The 15,185-nt window shown below is 29.7% G+C and overlaps 1 protein-coding gene across 1 annotated transcript in view; it reads left to right on the forward strand.

Moving 5' to 3' along the window:
* The window catches only part of LOC111640853 (golgin subfamily A member 2-like), a 42,109-nt gene extending 29,643 nt beyond the window's left edge, over window positions 1-12,466 (forward strand). The window contains exons 14-21 of the mRNA XM_023386926.1: window positions 4,611-4,754; window positions 4,830-4,968; window positions 6,788-6,855; window positions 7,093-7,200; window positions 8,951-9,165; window positions 9,210-9,264; window positions 11,496-11,646; window positions 11,732-12,466. Coding sequence (XP_023242694.1) covers window positions 4,611-4,754; window positions 4,830-4,968; window positions 6,788-6,855; window positions 7,093-7,200; window positions 8,951-9,165; window positions 9,210-9,264; window positions 11,496-11,646; window positions 11,732-11,946 — 1,095 coding nt within the window. The 3' untranslated portion in view covers window positions 11,947-12,466. The remainder of the gene's footprint in view (window positions 1-4,610; window positions 4,755-4,829; window positions 4,969-6,787; window positions 6,856-7,092; window positions 7,201-8,950; window positions 9,166-9,209; window positions 9,265-11,495; window positions 11,647-11,731) is intronic.
* The last annotated feature ends 2,719 nt before the right edge of the window (window positions 12,467-15,185 follow it).

A 15,185-nucleotide genomic window follows, 5' to 3' on the forward strand; every position in this document is an offset into this window, starting at 1 on the left:
GTTAATTTTTAAAAATATTAAGATTTGAGATTACGTATATTAGAGTTTTATTAAAATGAAACAGCAAAATTTATTGAATGAATGGAAAGATACTCAAATATCATAGGATCTTGCCAAGGGATCTAGACTACGATGTAAACAACTACTTCCTTTTTTTATATGAATTAAGAAGGTCAAAACCCTAAACTTCGTGGTGATTGCATATTATTGGATCAATATTCCTTGACTTATAGCTATGTTTCGGAGGGACTGGTATGTAATGATTCCTTTACCCCTTTTTCTATATCTAAAACTAAATCATGGTGACTTATGGTTAATCAAAATTGTTCTTTCCAAGTTAAATTTCTATTTCAGTTAATAAGTAACCAAAATAAAAACTCATCTATTATAAATGATACATGGTATCAAAAATTTTAAAAATTATGCAATCTTTTGGTATTTGTATATTGATTCTCAACTCAACTGAAGACAATTGTAAATACAGTAATAGGTGGGACCGAATTTACGCGATAGGTGAGACCGAGCGGTAACCACGTAAGTCTAATTCGCATAAGTCGGGGTATAATTTCGCATATAAATACATACAAATAATTTTTAATTGGGGCCAGAGACTAAAGAAAACAATAATTTAGAGAAAAATGTTTAATAAAATCTTAGATAATACATATGTATAACAAATTAGGCCTATATTATTTTACAATTTTTCACATTTACTTGATTATTATGCCATAATTTTAACATTGTTTCCATCTCGGCGATAATACTGTGACATATGATGCTTGAATTTAAAGATTGAGCATTTTTCACAGCTTTGAGAATTTTTTTTTTTTGCCTTTTATAATTGTTCTGACCGACAATTCCGGTAGATCAAACTTCTTTGCCAATTCACAAATTTTCATTTTTGTATCGAAGTCTTTAATAATGGGTACGTTCGTAAAGTCAAACGAGTTAAACGCGTTAGTAATGAATTGTTCGAAAAGTCTAACGAAATAGGAGTAATGATGATGTCATTCTCGTTTAACTCGTTCGACTTTATGAACATACCCAATGTTAACTTTACATTCCAAAGATAAAGTTTTTCTTTTCTTGTTTGATGCAGAAGAATTAGTTCTACTTCGTTTGGATGACATAGTAGAGTCTCTCAAGTCTCTGTAGATATAACAAACACAGAAATAAATAACACAAAATAAATCGTAGCTATGTGTCAATTCCGCGCGACACATCTGAACATGTAAGCTGTGTGGGGACACATCCGAACATGAACAATAGTGTGGGGGAGTGAATAATCAAGGGTTGCGTGGCGCTCAAACAAAAGACGAATCGACGAGATTTGAAAATCGCGTAAGTCGAGGTATTAATGTATGCATATTATTTAATGATGAATACTGCTTTATCTCAATCAATTGTTAAAGATCAAGATTCCATTTTAAATTTGACTTATCATTATTGGTATCTGAATATGTTGCATTTTCCGTTAAATTCAAATATTATTATGTCAAACACTAAATTAAATATTAAACATATGCTAATTCAAATTTGACTTAATTATAATTTGTTACTGATTGGTAACATCTACATTGACTTCTTAAAGAAATGTTATTGGTGTAAAGCTGAATCTTTTAATATATATCATATTCTCATTGTATGTCCAGCTATCGAAGAAGCGCAACGTAAATTTAAAATTAAAGAAATGTTTGATGCTAATCATAAAATTTTCGATCTAATCTTGACAATATACCAATATGCAAGATGTATAAGATTCATAGTTTTTTTTATTTATATTTTAAATAAGCTGAACAATGGTCTTGATTATTGAATAGTAAATATGTTATGTAACATTAATCTAATGTAACAAAATTTAAATAAATATCCTTGTTATTTTTGTTAATACCCCAATGTAATAAGATTATCTTATTACAATAAAATGATTGAATATAATCTATCATTATGAAAATGGGAACTAATAAAGGAAGTATCAAAGAAACGAATCAAACTCCTAAGGCACTTATTTGAAATATTACTTCATATATTAAATTTCAATACTGATTTCCTTTCCTGGGATGCTCTAAAATTTTGTTCCAAGTGTTCAAATTCACAAATGACTGACTCCTAAATGAAGAATGCTAAGGTGTATGAATTTGTGCTTACAATTATATCATATAATCATGAATAATTTGTTTGTAGCACTGTGCTGTACTACAATAATTGCAGAGGGAACAAAAATATTATCTTGTCTAGCAGAGAACAAAAATATTTGCATATTGGAAGTTAAATGGTTTAAATTCAATATGCAAATGAATCTATTGCTAACAACTGTGACAAAATATGCCTTGCTGGAAGCAGTCGGTTGAGTTAAGGCAGAAAACTCTTCAGAAGTGCCAAAATAATACTGGTATTGGTATTTGGAAAATTGACTGTGAATTGTGTATAAGTGAAATAACAATTAACAATGCATTACTTACCGAAACACTGTCAGAAAACAGGAAATTTGATACATGGACACAGCAGTGGGTGACCACTTGATGATAAGATCATCTGTTACATTGAACAATGCTATACCACTGACCTTGAACAGTAATGGAGGCTTTATACATATATATACATAAGGATAATCATAAAATCTCTAAGCTACATTTATATAGATATTGGTTTGTGGGACAGTGCATTGTCTTGGTGAAAGAGCACTTTTTTTGTGCACCATTCTTGTTTGTTTTTGTTTCAGATTTTTTCAAATGGTCTAATAATGTTGCATAATAGGCTCTTGTTATTGTTTTACCCTTCTCCAAGTAATCAACCAGGAATGATTCCTTGGGAATCCCCCCAAAAAAACAGTGGCCATCACCTTGCCAGCCAACAAAACAGTTTTTGCCTTTATTGGTTCACTTTCACCATTCATTGTCCACTGTTTTGACTTTAGTATATAGTGGTGAATCCATGTTTCATCCACAGTCACAAATTGATGCAAAAAGTCCTGTGGATTGTGATTAAACATTGCCAAACACTGAGTTGAAATGTCCTTTGGCATGGGTCCACAGTCAACAGTTGTGCACACAACTTTTTCATGCAGGACATTGTGCACTCATTCAGTTGAGATACCTACATGGTGTGGCAGAAAAGTAACAAAACGAATTTTTTTGCAACAATTTTATTTTATTTTTATACATTAATGTTATCCCTTTTAAAGTGGTTCCTTGGGCAGCTATACATCTGTTGAGGCGTTGTTGCCAGTCNGTGATATAATGTCGATAAATCTAGTGTAATTTTATACAGATGGTTTTTTAGAAATTATTTATTGATAAAAAAAGAACAGTTTTTCATTGGAGATTTGGAAAGAGACAGAGAGAAAATGAGAAGTAATGAGAATTTAGCATAATTAATTTGAACAATATGTGTATTGAAAATTAGGTAAAGATCAATAGAAATTGCTGATATCAGTTTTAAGAACTTGACAGTTTATCAAACTTAGAAAATTCAAATTTTCAAATTTTGAGAAAGCAAATGAAAAGATTTGTTCTTATTTTATCAGATACAGTGGATGATCAGTTAACAAACAGTTCAGACTGCAAACAAACAAGACAACAAACACTTTCGTGAAAGATTTTTATGTTTGGATAACACACCTGACAGAGCACACACAAGAAGCAACACTGCATTTAACATTTGTAAAACTATTTTTTACTGGAATCTATGAATAGCTTATGGAATGACACTTTCACAGTTGTATACATAACCTTTTTTGCACTAGTTTATTTCTGTTTTCTGAACTTTTTATTTAAAAAAATTGATATGATTATGGAGCCTAAAAAGAGTGGAGTGTCAAGAACTGTGTTCACTACATAAACTAAGCAAGAGATAATAGCCAAGGTAGAGAGTGGGCAGAAAATGTCTGATGTTCCTAGGCAGTATGGCTTCAACAGGTCTATAGTAGATACAGTCTTATCTAAGAAAAATATAATCAAAAAGAATCAAGCAGATAAAGGAGTAACAAAAATCACATCTGAGAAACAAAGATGTGTCATCCATGAAAAATTTGAGATATTGCCTTTAGTTCGTTATTACATATAAATAAACATAAATAAAAATATTATATAATTTCTTACTATTTTTTGGGGGTCTCCAGAATGAATTAATCAAATTTCCATAAAAATCTGTGGTAAATTGATAATCAGTTAACAAACAATTCGGGTAGCAAACATTGTCTTTGAACGGATTATGTTTATTAACCGATCAACCACTGTATAATTTTGTTCCATTTCTTATGTTTAATGATTGAAATTTTTAGAACACACATTACAAAATGTATAATTGATATATTTTTCCATCTTTATTTTAATATCATGTCAATTTATTAATAGGTTTTTTGATTTTTTATTAAAATAATTATTGTAAATAATTTAAGTACAATGCACAATTATTAATACATATTATATCTGACCAGTTTTTAATCAATTCTATAATATATATATAGTGATAAATTTCAGTGACTTTTCAATTCTGTTTTGTATTAGAAAATTTAATTAAGTTTAGAATGCTGAATTATTCTGGTAACTTTTGGCATTTTTAAGCCTACAGATATTTATTTATTGTATTTTTGAAAAGTTTTAATTTAATTTAAAATTTTATATTTTAAGGAAAGAATCAATGCCCTAATGAATCAGAATACAGAATTGAGAATGAATTTGGCCAGGCAGGCAGAAATTGCAGTGTCTAGTGATAAACTAGATGAGAGGGATTCTTCAAAGAGAAATGATTTAGTAAGTTAACTTGATTATAGTAATATATATATATATATATATATATAANTAAAATTTATTTATTTATTTTATTAGGTTGCATCACTTTCTGCTTCAGTTAGACAGTTAGAAATGGAGAGAGATCAGCTATTGCATCAATTAGAAGAGCAACAAAATATAAAAACAAACTTAAAAGCACAAATGAGAGAAATTAAGGACCATCAAATAAATCAAGGTACGTAACCTGATTTAATTAATTAATGCCAAACACTCGATCATGTATGATCTGTATATTTGTATCTGAAATGAATAGTTTTTGAAGTAAAGATTGGATGGCTGTCTGGGTAGTGTAATTTGCAATGCATCTGTATGGTAAGCAGAAGTTATGGGTTTATTAATATTCAAAAACAAAAAAAATTTTCGAATTGCATTCGGGTCTGAAGAAAAAGTCCCAACGGGTTAAGTCCTGCTCCAGCCAGATTCTTTACTTCTAGAAATTTCTAAATTAAAAATTAATTTATTGTAATTATAAACATTAATATAAGACAGCAGCATATCTGTCTACCTGTAGTCAAATTAATTATTAACATAACACAAAAATAGCCCAATGATTTGGCAGATTGTTTGGCATTAAACCAAGATACATTATTTATTGTTTCAAGTAGCAAATTTTTGAAAGTTACACAATAAACCTCATTTCTATAATTAAGGTTTATTGTGTAACAGAATTATCTGAAATAAATATTTTATGTATAATCATAAACATATAAATTTTTTGCTTGTATTAAAATGTGTAAGAAGCTAAGTTGAGCAGTAAAGAATATTTTTCCAATCTTATAATTAATTGCACATAGTCAAAAATATGTTAAGAATTTTTTAAAAATCTTAAATATTCTTAAAAATTAGGATTAAATCATTTCTGATAGGCCAGCTTGTAAAAGTTTACATTTAATACAAAGCTAAAATTAGCAGTATTTGCTGGATATAATCATTCATTTTTATAATTATCCACATAAAATGGTTTTTTTTTTTTATGAATAAACTGAAATGTTATGTCCTTTGAATCTGACATTCACCTGAGTTCAAGAATTACTCAGATATTTTATTTAAATGCATTTCAGATCAGAATTCTCATTGATCCCTTTTCGGTAAAGGTACAATCTGTGACAGAGCCTACACCAATATTTTGGACTTTTCAAAATCAATCATAGTAACGTTAAGTTTCTGTGATTGATTTTGAAGACCTTTACTGAAGAGGGATCAACAAGAGTTTCAATCCAAAATGCATTTAAATAAAATATCTGAGAATTAATCATCATCTGAGATTTATAAATTTGAGTGAACGTTGGATTCAACGGACATAACATTTCAATTTATTCATTCAAAAAACTCCTTTTAAGTGGTTATAAAAGTTTACATTTAATTTTTAAAATTGTTCTAACATTTGCTATAAGTTTTTTTATTTTCTGCTATTGGCTGCAATTAGAATTAAGTTATTTGGCTTCATACTATATTGTAGAAGTTCAGTTTAATTTATTCATCAAAGAAGAAGCTAGCAAGCTTTATAACTGATCTTTTATAACCATATAATTTGAATAATTTTGAGTTAATTGATAAATTTTGTAGTGTAAATAATAGAAAATACTTGAATTACATGTGACTAAGAAGCAATCTTTATCCATTGATAAATTATCAGAAACAAATAAATTGTTTTATCTGATAAAGTTTTAATGAGATTAATGATCCTGTCACTATACCTGTGTATTAGTTAGGTATTGTTTACCATGTTTTACAATATGGCTTAATTTAGCAAATACAGAATTTTTATTGATACTTACCCAAAGTTTTAAAATTAATAAATTCAAGTAGAAAGTTGAAATAAATAAATATATTAGGAATATTGGATAATGTTTAAAGAATTCATTTGAAGCAAGTTTGTTTATTAATTACTTTCCTTTCCTTCCTTTAAATGTTATCCTTCTTGTTTAAATGTTATCTTGTTCATATAAGATATAATTTTTGTATGTTTAATTAAAAATTAATTTCTGTTATAGGCACAAATAATGAGAATATATCAATGGAAGACTATCAGCATATGAAAAATGCTATGAAACAGTTAGAGGTAAATTTCTTTGATATGTTGTCAATATTACAAATTAAAAAATATTAATTCGTAATGAAGATTGAGGAGTTACTTATTATATAAAAATATATTTGAATTTGAATTTTAAAGATAAGATTATGATTCAAAAGTGCTGTGATACTTTAAGCAAATTATTGATTTGCCAATTAATAGAAAGAATGTTTTATCATTATTCTATAATCAAAAGTTTTAATTTGTTTTTTTTTTTTTAAATAGGAACGTTTCAAGAAAACAATGGATCAAATTGCTGAATTATCTGATCAGAAACAGCAGTTAGAACATCTTGTTACACAACTTCAAGGTGAAACTGATACAATAGGTATTTATTAACTTTCTTTCAAAAAATAAAAAGTTGTTTTTAAAATTATTTAAAATAAAAGTAAAATAAGTATAATTGANATACAGCCTAAAATGTGTTGGTATCTTGTATTAATAAATCATTTTATTTTTAGTTTGTTATTTATCATTCAGAGTAATACTACTATACTATGTTAATATTTCTATTATGATTGCATGTTATTGTGCATGTCTTATAACACACACAATTATTGTTCATTAGTTATAGGAAATATAATACAAAAAATGATTTTAAAAAAATATATTTTATTTATTTATATTTCCTGCGGGTACTAAGAGGTCTTTACCCAAATTCATGATAGTACAATTAAAAGTGAGGGACAGGGGTCTAATATATTTGAAAGAGACCACCTAGAAACTTTCTTGGGTTGTTCACCCAGATTTGATTTCAGGTCCTCCAGAGATGGTAAGTAATGTTTTAACCACCTCAGCTATCCATCTGTCTAAACAGGTCATTTCACAAATCTTTGCCAGGAACTATACAAGATAAATGCAGCTCTGGAATATTTAAGAGAGAGTATATGCTGGTGACCTGATATGTACTTCAGATCCTGTTAAATATGTTTAACCTGTATTTTTTTCAAATAGTATAGACTGATCCTTGCTACTCTGTATCATAACAGAGCAGCAAAGATTTTAATAAGTATGATCCATTATATTATTTACAGTGTTACTCATTTTCTTCAAATAAATTAAACTAAACAACAGAAATAAAATAAATTATTTAAACTTTTGAAATAATATCTATCATTGGATTATAACTTTTAGTACACTTTTGTTAAGTTTTCCATAAAATATTTTTGATGGTAGCACACTTATCATTATTTTTATTCACAATCCTGATAGTAAAATATATATGTCTAGCCATATTTTTTAATTTGCAAATAAATGTATAATAATACTAGAATTTTACATAACATTCTATTATCATGTAATTTTAAAAATGTAAATTCCTCTGTTGGCCAGACTCATATGATAAGTTGTTAATGATCCAAATTTAAACTGATGTAATACTTTATATTGATAGTAGGGTTTCTCATTTCCCAGGAAATTTGTCTCCAGCGGGATTATGGAAAAAATAATTTCTTTTCCTGGGATCCTGGGAAATTCCGGGATGAGATAAGATAGAATTTCATATGAATAAAAATATCATACAGGAATATCATAAATTTGAATAATTTAATTTATTTTCTAGTAAGTAACTGAAAGTTTAGAGTCAATCTCACCCATACGGATGTGTTAGGCTCAATTAATTTATGTTCTCTTACATTACAAGATGAAAGTAAAATAAAGGAAGTTTTAATGAACATAATAATGATTATGAAAAAAATACTGTTTTATTTCTAACGATGAACTAAAAAATATACTTATTCCATAAATTTAATGAGAAAAAAGACAATCATTTTGAATTGAATAAAAAATACAACTGCTCCAAAAAAAATTATAATATTTTTAGTTGAACATAAACAATACTACTAAAAAAATTTATGAAAAAATCTCTCTCTCTCAAAAAAAAAACCTTATAAATTTTCATAATAAGACTTCAAAAAGCAAAAATGATCGATACTTTGATCACTTAATCTAGTTCTGAATTTGGTCACAAAAAAACCTGCAGCTGAAAACACCCTTTCAGACTCTATCGAGGTGGGTGGAATGCTTTACAAAGCTCTCAAAAGAAGGGAAATTTTCTGAGATTTTATGCCTGTTTTTTTTGAAGATTGCTAACTCAGTTTCTAACTGCTCTCCAGTACTTAATTCTTTGTTTATTGCTCTCTGCTCTTGTCGTATTGTTGATCTCTTGGATGCTTCAAGATATGCATTTAGTTTGTCAGCTAAAGTCATTTCATTCGGTAGTATGACACTTTGTGATTCTTGTACATATTTGAGTTCGTTACCTTCACTAGATTCAGAAATAGAAGGTTCTCCAAAAAGGCAATCAAATATTTGTTTTGCTGATGAAATTATAATTACCCCAGATTGTTGGAATGTGCTGTCACTCTTGAACTTCTTATATTTGTTTTCACCAGTGAGGTAAAGTAACAATCCCATCAATTTTTTGTTTCCTCTCTCTTTTATGCAGATAACAAAATATTCATGTATTTTTTTAGAAAAAGCAGTGTTCAATTGTTTCAGTTCATTCAAAATAAAAGAGGTAATATCCTCTGCTGAAAGTAGAGTAGATTTTCTTCTACCTAGCTCTTCAAAAGCTAGTTTTAAGGGTTCTAGCGATGCCATGAATTACATTAATTTTCAAGGCTAAGAGTACTATTTTTATCTTCTTTGAGATAAATGAGAGCTTTCAACACAAATGGTCTTATCTTGATATACCGTTCTAGCATTGCTAAAAGACTGTTCCACTGGTTTTTGAATCAAACATTTTAAATGTAAAGGTTTTCCATGATCCTGTTTAACGTATTCTTGTAATACATTATTCTCCACAGGTGACTTATGAAAGGTTTTAGCTATCTTTCTGACTTATTGATGATTTTAGAGACGTCAATTTCATACAATTCAGATGCTATATCTTATTTCAAACAGATTTTCATTAGTGTGCTCATATTCTGAAATAAAATTTTCAACCTCAATACCTTGAGTGAAATCTTCTTCACTTTCATCAATGTTAGATTCATCTCTTTGGTGATATACGTATTTCTGGCTGGTTTTCATCAATAAAGGGGATTGTAAGGTGGGTAGATGATTTCTGATATAAAGCATCACACACTGCTAAGTGGATTCCATGTGCATAACACAATTGGTGCTCACATTCAATTAATCTTCCCCCTTTTTTTTTTTTTTTTATCAAAGTTGCACCATCAGTTACACAAGCCACCATGTGTTTTTTTGAAGAAATATGAAATTCAGCTAACTTTTCTTTGACCATATTAACAGCAACTTCAGCAGATAGATAACCAGAAATTCTTAAGATTCCTAAATTCCAAGATTTTCCCTCTCCTATGTGTACATTAATATTTATATATCAACGATTGTTTAGAGAAGCGTACTCGTCTAATGATATACTAAACCTTGTTCCTGAAGTTATTTTCTCTGCAATTTTAGAAATTAAACTTTCTTTTATCTGTTTGTATTGTGAGTGAACCAGATCCATGACATGAGTTGGATTTGTTGGCAAAGTATACCTTTTCTTTGCCAAAGATTACTGATATATTCACTTTTGCAATAGAATTAATAGCTATACCATCTAGCATAGAAAACTTTGTAACTATTTCTTGCAAAGTATTCTGTTTTATTAAGAACGATAATAGATTTTGTTAGACCAACCTTTGCACTTTATCTCAGCTTTACACTCTCTACAGGTTGTTGATAGTTATACTTGGTTTTATAAAAAATGTTTCCAAACAAATGACTCTGGCATTACAATGGTTTGATTTTATAAATTATATTAAAATAAATTGTTGTAAAATATGCATAATTGACTAATAAAGAAATTTCAAATAATCACACTTACAGTTACAAACGATAGGATATTAATGGGAATGTAAGCTTTTACAAATTCATTAACTTATAAATGCGAATTTGAAACTAAAGTGCAATGAGTGATATTTACTTTCAGCAAGTGCTCCGCTGCTCAATGATGTGTGAACACAATACATAGATATTACGTGAACTAACAAGTAGAAACTTGTAAAACATAGTTATGTATATATGCTTTATGCTGCATATTATTATATGCAGCATGAAACCTCAAAATTTCTCTCTTAGATGAGTCATCAAAATGCAACTTTTCGTATAATAAATGGTAGAAAGAAAACCTGACACGATAAATTATTATTGAAATGTGAGATTTCCCAAAAAAAAATTCCCGGGAATTTTCTCGTAGGGAATAAATGGCGGGAATCCCAGGAAAGAAACCCTAATTGCTACATGATGATTCAGGTTTGAAACCTTGTCCAGACTCCTATAATTTATTGTAGGCAATGTAGATTGTGGTAGTCCTTGCTCTGTACTTGTACTGGTTGATGATGATACAGATCATATCTTTAATAAGCATAATTGTGACTGCCATACAGCCTAAAATGTGTTGGTATCTTGTATTAATAAATCATTTTATTTTTAGTTTGTTATTTATCATTCAGAGTAATACTACTATACTATGTTAATATTTCTATTATGATTGCATGTTATTGTGCATGTCTTATAACACACACAATTATTGTTCATTAGTATTTTTACGAGTATAATTTGATGCATTTTGATCCATGTAGTTACTGAATTAAAATTGATAATGAAGTTATTTTTAATAGGCTAAATTAGGAGATCTCCAGAACTTAGTAATGAGAATGCTTGATGAACGTAAACAACTAAAACCTTATGGTCCTTCAGTTCTAACAGGTAGTAATCATTTCCCTGGAAAAATAATATCAGCTACAGGTGAAAATGGAAACATTCTAAATGGTGAGTGTCTGATAATATATTTAAATAAAATACACTTACAATTATTGTCATTGAGTCAATAATGTCAAATGCTATATTTGTAAAGGGGAAGATTCAAATACTGAAATGAAGTCCAGTAACACAGTTGAAAATATGCAAGTTCCTAACAATGCAACAAATCCAAGCAAAACCGAAGACACCACGGCAAAGAAGATAATGGAGTTACTGACGGAAATCGGAACTTCCAACCTCATTGAAAAGTCTGTGACGGATAATTTCCATCCTTGTCCCTTGTGTTCGGGTAGACTGATGACAGTATGATCAACACTAAAACTAATATTTTCCATTTTTAAAATCCATGTTATGAATTCTGTACTACAGTTTTGTACAGAAAACTTTTATATTCTCAATCTTCCTAACTGGAGTGCATCTACAAACAGTATATATGCGAATTTTACTGCTAAAGGTGCTCGTAACGGGAATTAGAAATCTGCAATTGCCTTTTTCTTTGTGATATAACTTATATTCCACGTGGTGACTTCCTCGTGCTATGGCTGTTCTATCGAAACTAGTTTATCTATTCAAAAACATGAAGGCAAATTGTGCCTTTCGAATTTCGTACGAGAGACTCGACATATCCTGTCTAGCATATAACTCAGACCTAATATATATATAGAAATCTTCCTGCCTCGATTATAGATTTTGCGGTATATTTTGGAGAGGCGAAGCATTTAGATTTATACAAATTGACCGTACAGATTCAGAGTTCAAAGATGTAAAGAAATCACTTTGGTTTAATTGTATTGACATTTGCATAGGAGAATAAACATTTTTTTTGCTATTTGGATAACTTGTATAGGTAAGCCAAATCATAGATTTTCAGAAGAATTTCAAGTCAAATATGCAGTTCCAATTATTGATGATTAATAATCGAGAACTGCCTCGAATTAATGACTTCACATATGCAAATTATATGTTCATATAACTGCCACTTAGTCATTTTGCCTCTTATTTTTAAAATAAATTAAAGTATAACCTCAAGTAATTACTGGGCGATGGCTATTTAAAACCTAACGAAGGATATTTAAGTTTCCAATTTAAATTTTTATCACACTTGAAACACCAGGTCAAAGGATCAAATGTTTGTAATTTTGTGTATTATAGATATGTATAAAATTGTATGTATCAAATTTATTTGAATCTTCTGAATTTATTGAAGTGTTAACAAAAGTTTTGACAGATTAAGAATATTTTCCATGCAGAAAATTTTGAGTGTTTCATATTTAATAAGTTTTGAACAAAAGGAAAGTAATTAAAATTGTATTACAAAACCAAAATTTAACATTTTGTTTAACCCAAAGTTCTCTGTCGATATTTGTCGAGTAGATAAAAATTAAAACAAATGCTAAAAAGTTGTAACTAATTAAAGGAAAATTTTATATTAAATAAAACTATGTACATTTTAATCGTTATCTATTTATTTATTCTCAAGTAGCACCACATTTAACTTGACATTGGCAGACTTATGCAGCTTTTGATGATGTTATGTTGTCTCAATTCTGTTCATTACTTCTTCCTTTACAAGCAAATGCAATTTGAATTGGTGGCTCGAATCAATATTTTACATGGTATTGTACAGTGCAGAAGAATTTAATTTGACATACAGGAAAGACAATGCAAGCAGCATAATACTAATTTTTATAAGGACAATAATTATTGGAGATTTTAACTTTATTTTTGTATCACCCAACTGAGGTAGACCATTATCATTGTAAGTCACAACAGGGAATCTCATGACACCCCAGAAGCTTGCAAGAAATCCCTTCTACGAGAATGGGCTACTTTTCCATATGACTTCACATATGCAAATTATATGTTCATATAACTGCCTCTTATTTTTAAGCCCATTCTCAAATGTTGATGATTTAGAAAAAATCTCTTCTATGTGTAGGATTTAGCACAGATAATTCAGACTATAAGACATTAAATTACTCTTTATATTGGCAGTTTGAGCTTAATGGATTCAGGTTGGATGATGCATCAGGCTATCCTTTTATTGGTCGAAAGAGAAAGTTCCAGATTTCATTTCAATCCTTTTCAGTCACAGTTCTGTTAAATAATTCTACCACTGTTTGGAGAACATTTTGTAATTCCCAACATGTGCTTTAAACCTCTATTGATACAAAATGAAGTTCTGCTTTCCCTTGCCAACCGGTTCCCAACCAGACTGTCACTTGAAAAGCTTGCTGTCTCAATAGACTTCAGGGCATGCAGTGGAATATCTTTTGCTGACATGGCATAGACGTGATCATTTTGCTCATAAATTACTCCTCTGTGGTAAAAATTTTTCATCTGCAAAGAGTATTTTTTAGTGATGTAATGAATAATCGGTTACTATTCGGTATTCGGCCGAATACCGAATACGTAAAAACAGGAATAAGAAATAACAAAAACACAGTAAATTAATCATTTTGGTATTTATATTTAATGTTATTGGGTTAGTGTTGTTTGTTTATATTTATTTATAACTTATAACATGCACAAAATATAAAAGAAAATAATATTAGTCACATGTTTTCGCAATTTATAATTACAAAGATCAGCAGACGTACACACTTATTCGTTCGAGAATTGTCGCACATCTGAGATCTGACCCAGCCTATCTTTCTTTTTAAGCACTCTTCCTCTCTCTTTCCTCTATCGCTCTAGTCCATGTATGCATACATCATAATATGCGCTCACGATACTTTCGATTCGTCACTTTTCCGTCGTAGATTTTCCATTTTACAATTATGTGACTCATAGCCTGGTGATAACGGAGAAAAGAGACAGATAACTGTGACTTATACTGTCATCCTATGATTTCACAGATTCGAGACAGCTTGGTAGCCTGAACGGCCCCAGGCTTTCGTCCGTACATGCTAAGTTTCTTTTATTACAAGCATTTAGCTTTCCAAAGTCTATGACAACAATTGTTTGACATTGATGGCCACGAATTTTGCGCCAATAAGCTGCCTCGACTTGTTTGATTATGTTATCAACTCAATTTCATATTTATTTTCACATTTTCACTTCACAGTTCTTCTCTCTTCTTTTTCCGTTATTTACACGTGTAGGTCATTTCATTGTTATCCACATTTGATATCATTTATCACATACAGTACTGCCATGATGCCCTTGTCTGTCTGCTACAACTGTCAAGAATTAACGTGATTGACAAAGCGTAGTGACAGCGGGCCAATAGAGAGCAGGTCCTTGCCTTAATGCGCCAATTTGCGTACGTGCGTTAATCAAGTAGAATAGTTTGGCCGAATATACTATTCGTTGCAACACTAGAATTTTTCATATCTCTGCAAAAGGCAACAGCCTGTTTTGAGTCGACATTTGATAGGTGCCATGCTGTAAAGACTTAAGCTCAAGGTCCTTTTTTGGTGCCAGAATAGTCTGTTGGGACATTTTTCTGTAAACCGACTTTCTTCAGATCAGTGAGGATTTCTTATTTGGCTCTTCAAAGCCCTAAGCATTCCCCCGAGTCCTTTTATTCCTCAGAGGTTTACTAC

Source organism: Centruroides sculpturatus, unplaced genomic scaffold (genome assembly GCF_000671375.1).
Source record: "Centruroides sculpturatus isolate CEXI.00-Female unplaced genomic scaffold, Cexi_2.0 scaffold1509, whole genome shotgun sequence".
NCBI lineage: Eukaryota > Metazoa > Arthropoda > Arachnida > Scorpiones > Buthidae > Centruroides > Centruroides sculpturatus.